Genomic DNA, 7,796 nt, shown 5'->3' on the forward strand with positions numbered 1-7,796 from the left:
CATTGTCTAATCACTTCTTGTGGGTATTGCAGCATCCAGGGTTTCTTGACCAGATTCTAGAGGGCTCATTCTTACTTGTGGGAATTTTGCTAGAAGCTCAGCATACATAGGGAACCTGGGCCTGGGAAAATGGTTTGAGCTTCTGCTGGTAATGGAGGAGTGGGTGGAAGCAGGACACTGCTATTGGGAAGACAGTCACAGGCTTGAATTAACTGGTCACAGATAGTGTTGCAGGATGGGCATTGGTTCCCAAGAGAGAAGAATTCCCCTCTCTTAATTGCATTCCATTTACTCTAGTTACAAAGTAAATATTGGGCCTGATTTTAAGCGAATGGGTTTTGAGTGAGTTTAAATTGAGCCCATTAATGTGTGGACATCAGATGAGGGTAGGATGGAACTTTCTTCTTCTTTTCTTCCCTTCTCGATTGATAGCCTGTCAATATTCAGTGTCCAGGATCAAATATAAAGATTGGTTATTTGAGGTACTGGACAACTGCTGGCACTAATAGAACTGTATTCAGGGAAGGTAAGGAGGAAAGAGGAGAAGCTAAAGAATAAAGGAACAATAAGGTGTTTAATTTGCAGATGGAAAGAAGTACAGACACATTGGGCAGAATTTTGCCCTTGATGGGCGGGTGGGCCCCACCAACTCGGCGGAGGGTGGGCAGCCGATCGCCACCACCGAAACGGCCCCACCGCCCTTTTGAGTGGGCGGGCCACCCGATGGGAAGAGCTATGCGCTTCCTGTGCGGGCAGGAGGTGATTCCCCAACTGCCAGAGTGCACTCTTTCGCGCATGCACGTGAAAGAGCACACATCTCCTGAGGCTAAGTGCTGCCTCAGGAAGAGCACTGAAAGTTTTTGAAAGTTTAAAAACAGAAAAATAAAAAAATTATTAACATGTCCCCCTCAGGTGACACTGTCACACAAGATGGGACATGCTAATAAATTTCACAGAAACTTTATTGAAGTTTTTTAAAACCGACATGAAACCTCATCCCGCCAGTGGATGAGGTTTCTTGTATTATCAGAAGCCCGCTGGGGCTCCTGGCCTGCCCACCAACCTTAAGGTTGGATGGGCAGGGCCTTTAATTGATTTAACTACCCTGTCAATGGCCTCAATTGGCCATTGACAGGTCAGCGGGCAGACAGCTGATTGCGCTGTCCCCCCCGCCTTCCTGAAGATTTAAATGGGGCGGGATGATGTCGGGGGTTCCTCCCGATGTCATCCCACATCATTTTCGCGTCGGCGAGCGGGCCCCGCCCCCAGCCCGCTGACGGAAAAATTCTGCCCAATAAGTATTTGGAACGCACATTTAAAAATATGCACCAGTGCTAAACTTATTGTATATCATTTTATTTCAGACAATTATCCATAGAGCACGAGGTCCTGCAACAGGCTTTGGAGAAAGAAGCTATGGTCAAAGAGAGACTTTGTCAGGAGAAAGACGAATTGATCTGGAAACTGCAAAATGGAAATGTGTCACCTACTGTAGAGACTTCATGGAAACCACTTCACTCAGAGTCATTAGAATTATCATTAAGGTGACAGTAAAGTATTGGAAGAACAGGAATTTCACAATAAAAGATCAACAACCTTGATATTGTCCTCCTCTGAGACAAGTGGGAAGCATCTACCTCAGCATGCTTGGTTTTGGTTGTCTCAATGGATTTGGGCCCTGAGCTGATTCGGGACATCAGCTGATTTTTAAAAGTAAAGCTGCATTGCATTTTTAAAGGGTGCGTCACTGCAATGTTACCATTGTCCAAATGAAACGTCAGTAGAACCAACGACAACTTGGATGAAAGGATAATTGAACTTGGTTTTATAGGGTCCATCCTGTACATTTATGAAACCGTGTTTGTGAAGTGAAAGCAGTACAGAGCTTAGCTCTGAGACACTTTATTAAAGGGCATTTATTGTTTGTTTTGTTTCTTCACAATTTCAGATATGTAAAAGTGTTCTTGACTTTATCAAAATGGCACCATTGTGTGCTGCTTAGTGAAATTAGTTTTCCTTGACACAAACTCTTCCTTCCATTTAAGAAAAACAAACCTGAGTTTATTTTAAGTATGTTACAATTAAGCCCTGCAATCAACAGCAGTCATGTAGACCATGACCCTAGTTATGCAATTCACCCAAGTAGAGTCTGAAAGCAATGACCATTAGAAAACCTAGTCAGCTTAAATAGGAGAAAGGTTGTTTAATTATCTATAAGGCAAGAAATATGATAGCCATATGTGAATTTCTTAATTATAAAATGGAAACTGGCATTATGCACAAATAAAATTAGGAATTAATCTCAAGATTTTATTTGTAAGTAAATCAGGGCTTGTAAATATACAGAATAAGCCATTGTACCAAAGCTTGATGCATTAGCTACAGATTACAACTTCTACTTATATCTCAAAAAAACAATTACAATTGCATTTACCATGAACAGTTTGATCAGTTAGTTTTGAATCTCAAGAAGCATCCCATTGCTACTGCAAAATGCCATCTGTAGTCTTCAGATTTTCCACAAAGAGTATCTTCAGTTAAACTGTTGGAGTTCATCGGGTCCACAATAATCATTGAGAGCCTGCACCGTGCATGGGTATTACAGAGGACAGCCCACAGCCTCACATGTGTTAGACTGCCTGCATTATCCCTGGGAACTGTAGAAGACAGCCTGTGATATTTATGGAAATTACAGACATCCTCATAGTCTCTGTGGGAACTTCAGAGGGAAGCTTTCAATCCCCAATGAAACTCTAGACAGCCTGTAACCTCCATGCAAACCGTGAAGTCCATATTTCCATTGGCTATTGCACAATTTAGCATAAAAAACTTCCAAAGGAGCTTTACGATAAACAAACTCAGGATAGTGCAAATGGTTCTGTAAATTACACACACAATACTACTCAAACAGGATTAGAATAAGATCATGCAATCCTCTGAATTGTAATGTACATAGTGCCATTCAGTAAGATAAATGAACAGAGTGTTTAAAAAAAAGACAGGCAATCAGAAAAATAGTAAAAGTTATATGATGCAGGTAACTATGTAAATTAAGCACTTTATTGCCTTATAGAGAATATTGTGTTGGATTTTGATTGCCAGCGATTTGTATTTAAAATAAATGAATGCCAAAAGATTCAATGATAAAGTTCAATGATAAATTGGCTGCTGCAGTTCTATTTCCTTTAGGTTAGTGCAGCATTTAAGCCCTTAAACCCCATTTTTTCTAGCCATGCGTAATGCCACTCATACCAAAGTTAGTTGTGGGAACTCAGAGATCTTGGGAATGACCAGAGATCAGTTTACTTGGCAGATTAGCAGAAAGAGGGAAATGTATTCGGTGTATGTTTTGTATAGAAGCTTCCTCCTCTACCCCCCACAGTAACAGTGGTGCAATCAGTATCATCCCCTGGGAACACACTGGGCAGGTGTGACAGTGGGAATATTTACTGATCTGAATTTTGGTAACAGCACACAAATAAACATTTTTTTAAAGTTGATGTGTCTCATTTTCTCGGGCACTTTAAAATGAAAAGTTATATTTTAAAACTCTTGAAGCCAGAAATTGTACGATGGCTAGATATGGAAAAAGTCAGCAGTGCCAGTGCAAATGAGCAGACTTCTAGCTTTACAATGATACACTTGTAACTGATCCATAGACCCAGTTTTCCAAAAAAAATTACTTGGGGTTTGTTGTCGACTAATTGATAGAGATTGATTGTTATGATTAATCAACAGCTTCTTTATCTTGTCTCGTGCGACTACCAAGGTGGTAGAAGACAAACTATTTCTGTCTTTTTTCATCTAGCGATTCCTATTTTCTAAGATGAGTAGTTGGAGTGAAGATACAGAGCAGCCAAGATCTAAATGAGTGCTGGAACAGGTTCGAGAGGCTGAATGGCCTCCTCTTCTATGTTGCTAATTATGGGCCTCTCTCTATATCTCTGAGACTCAAGTCGATTCAGTAAAGGTAATTGTTTGTTAATAAAAAAAACAAATTGTAGTCATCTTCTGCCTTCAGAAACATACAAACCACAGCGCCTGGCACAAATCCCTCAACTGTGAGTTGAAAGGTCATACACTCAAGCCCCACTTGAGCACGTAACTTGGGCTGGCACAAGTGCAGTAGTCAGGCAGAGCTGGATTGTCCGATGTACCATCTTTCTGATGAGACATTAACTGGCTTGTGTAAATATGTTATGGTACTGTTGAAAGAAAAGCAAACAAGTTCTCCCAGGGCCCTGATCAGCATCCCTCTGCTAACCAATGCCACCAAAAAGAGTTTAACTGGTCATTCATCACATGTTCCTTGTACAGCCTTGGTATGTGCAAAATGGCTGATGTAACTAACTAAACAACAGTCACTGGACTTCAAATGAGCCTACAGTACATGACACACTTTGACACATTGCTGAAAGAGATATGATAAAGCATAACATAAATGAAAGCTTTCTTTTAACTGCAAGTGAGGTATCAAATATAAATTTGCATTTAGGTTACATCTTAAGGGCACCTAAAAACAAAGCTGTACATTGTACCATGAATTCATCACTCATATACATTTACAGCTCTCTGCCCACAGTTACGATGCTCCTTAAAATCTAACTACTTGACCAAACATTTGGTGACATGTTCTAATGTGTCCTTCTTTAGTTCATTGTCTGATTACACCCAGAATCAGAGAATTGTTACAGCACAGGAGGTCATTCAGCCCATTATGTCTACTCCAGCTCTCCAAATGAGCATAGCTCTCCTATAAAGAGCCTTGGATCATGTTAACACATTAACGATGTGGCATAAATGGAGGATGTTGTTGGCCTAAAAGTGCCTTCCCTGGCTTGAATCTGTGTTTCTTAGCTCTTATTCCTCTGGTTTAATTTCAATTAATGAGCAGGATTTTCCAATCCTGCCAAAAGTCAATGGACATTTTGCGAGTTTGCCAAGTTTTCCGCCCTTCGCGTGACAGATCCCACCGAGGGCAGGACCAGAAAATCCCAGCCAATATCCAGATGAACAACTTCCATACCCTTCACAATCGTATATGCCTCAGGAAGATCATCGCTGAGAAAATTTGGCCTTGATATTACAAGGAGATAGGGAGGGAGCAGCACTGTACGTCAAGCAAGTGGATTGAAGGCTGCCTGGCTGCTGGGCGAGAAAACCTATGGCACGATTCAGTAGCAGGGGCTCATTGGGAATGTTTCCCAGCAATTAAGGCGATTCAATTCCTTGTTGGTGGGGGAGGGGGGGGTGGGGGGGGGGGGGGGTGGTGTGTGTGGGAGCTCAGAGCACAGCGAAGAGGAGAATCTGAAAGTAGGAGATCAGATCACAGTGGGAGGAACTCATGGGGATGGACCGATCACTGGGAAGATCATGAAGATAGATTGTGGGGTGACTGCAGGCAGGGGAAGTCATGGGTAGGAGAGGGGAAGTCATACGGCAGGAGAGGGGAAGAGATTGGACTGCAGGGGGAGGAAGCACGGCCATGGGAATGCAGGGAGACATGTTTAGGGAGGCTGATGAGATTGTGGCAGGTTTACTCGAGAGAGGCTGTGGGGCGGTAGCTCTCTGTTATATTGTTATATTATCCATAAAGAGGTAGGAACTAATTGTTATGTGAACATATATCCATAGGTACCACACTTTCTGTCACACTGCAGTCATGTGCTGAGTAACAATGTATCCGTCTATTCAGTACAGCAGCCACTTGGAGAGCAGAAGGAAATACACTCGATGAAGTGCCAGTATTTTGAGTTTAAAGTGTGATTATTTCTAACTTAGGGGAACCAGCAGGATATGTTTTGTATCAAGTGTAATAAAACTCCTTAGCCAGTTCAGATTCATCCACAGTTAATTCGTGCACCCACCCACTCCCCCCACAACTCCCCCCACCTCCTCCACCACCACTACCCTTCTTTGAGTTTGTGTCTCATTTGATTTTTCTACCATTCCTAGCAGTTCACATTTTTCTGTCTTTCTCCAATGCAAGACTTAGACTCAGACCATCCACGCCCTCCTTTCATGTTTCTAGATATAGTAACGTGTAAGTCAATTCATATAGTTTCCTTTGCTGTTCTCCGGTACAAATACAATCCTAAAATCATGGTGCAGCCATGTGAAGCAGTAACACACCCACAGCTCTATCCAGCCAACTGTTGCCTCCCAATGTAATACAGTACGATGTTCAATATAACCAGCTCCCTCTGCTGTCCCCTGGTATAAGAAGAAGCTGAACCCATGCAGTAGTAATGCTCAATTAATGTAGCAATCTGCTGTGGATGTACAATTTGGCATGTTAAGAACTCAAAATCTACTGGCTCCCTCTGCTGTCACCCATTTTACATAGCACTCAAACCATACAATTCCCCCAATGTCCTCTTGTGCAAACACATTAATGTGGCAACATGCTGCCTCTCATCTCTGTATTTTCTGTAAAATACAGCGCCGAGTATTGAATTCAGGTTTGGCTTTGTGTTCCTATGTGTATCAAAATGGGGAATGTTCTTAACAGGCATTACTGCTTCACTAGGAAGTTATAAGGAAAGCGAGGAAGACTTCCAGAGTTACAGTGCCTTTCACAACCTCAGTGCCTTTCACAACCTCAGGACATCCAAATGTTTCACAGCCATTGGAGGACTTTCTGAAGTACAGTCACTGGTGTACTATAGGAAATGCAGCAGCCAAATTGGGCACAGCAAGCTCCCACTTACAGCCTTATGATAATGACCAGATAATCTATTTTTGTGATGTTGTTTGAGGGATAAATAATGACCAGGATGCTGGGGGAAAACAACAACCCTAATCTTCTTCAAATTAGTGCATGGGGAATCTATTGCATCACCTGAGAGCGCAGGCAAGGCCATGGTTTAACATCACATTCAAGTGAGCCCACAGTACTCCCTCAGTAATGCACTACAGCATTAAGCTTAGATTTTCATACTCAAATCTCTGGAGTGAGACTTGAGCCCACAACCTTCTGGCTCAGAGGCAAGAGTGTTATTAACTGAACCACAGCTGACAGTAGGTTCAGGTCCGAGATGAAACAAGCCCGCTGCCCATCCTGTCATATTGCAATGTAGTTTTTTCAAAAATTCTCAATTTAATAGAAACCTAAACGAAGAACTGTCGCTGCGGACACAAATGATGTCACTATGGGTGGAATTTTACCGCCCGATTGTGGTAGGGGGCGGGTCTGGAAAACACAGCGAGCCATTCAAAAGTCCATCGACTTCGACAGGACCAGGAAATCCCGCCCGGGGGAGGGGCCATAAAATTCCACCCTACGCTGCCAATCACGGGGTAGACTTTTTAGCCCAGCGGGCGGGCGCACGCCCGACCCCATCCAGCATGAAATCATGCGAGATGACGTCAGGTGAGTGTCCCAACGTCATCCCGCACTCACGCGATATTTCGGTCAGTGGGCGCAAAAGTCGGAAGCGCAGTTGGCGGACGGGTTAATCAGCCAGGCGGCCTTTACAGTTTTCATGAAACCTCATCGAAGGGCTGGATGAGGTATCCGTGATGAAATAAAAATGAAAATAAAATTCGGGGTGGGCAGCATTTTTATCGTGTATATTTTCAGTTAACTGATTGGGCGCTTGGACATTTTTTTTTCTGCTTTTCAAAACATTATTTGAGGATTTTCGGGTCTGCAGCTCCCTGAGGCAGGTCTCTGCCTTCAGGGAGCTTTCTCTCAGTCAATGCCCGCGCCAGCGATGACCTCAGCACCCGCCCTCTTCCCGCCCCCCACCCCCCCACCCGGCAACGCTGAGCTTCTCAGCGCGCGTTTCGTGCTG

General features: G+C 43.2%; 1 protein-coding gene across 1 annotated transcript in view; it reads left to right on the forward strand.

Moving 5' to 3' along the window:
* LOC144685989 (microtubule-associated tumor suppressor 1 homolog) overlaps positions 1–3,495 on the forward strand; it is a 53,200-nt gene extending 49,705 nt beyond the window's left edge. The window contains exon 9 of the mRNA XM_078551086.1: positions 1,365–3,495. Coding sequence (XP_078407212.1) covers positions 1,365–1,548 — 184 coding nt within the window. The 3' untranslated portion in view covers positions 1,549–3,495. The remainder of the gene's footprint in view (positions 1–1,364) is intronic.
* Positions 3,496–7,796: the final 4,301 nt, after the last annotated feature.

The sequence above is a fragment of the Cetorhinus maximus genome, chromosome 10, assembly GCF_964194155.1.
Source record: "Cetorhinus maximus chromosome 10, sCetMax3.hap1.1, whole genome shotgun sequence".
NCBI classification, from domain to species: Eukaryota; Metazoa; Chordata; class Chondrichthyes; order Lamniformes; family Cetorhinidae; genus Cetorhinus; species Cetorhinus maximus.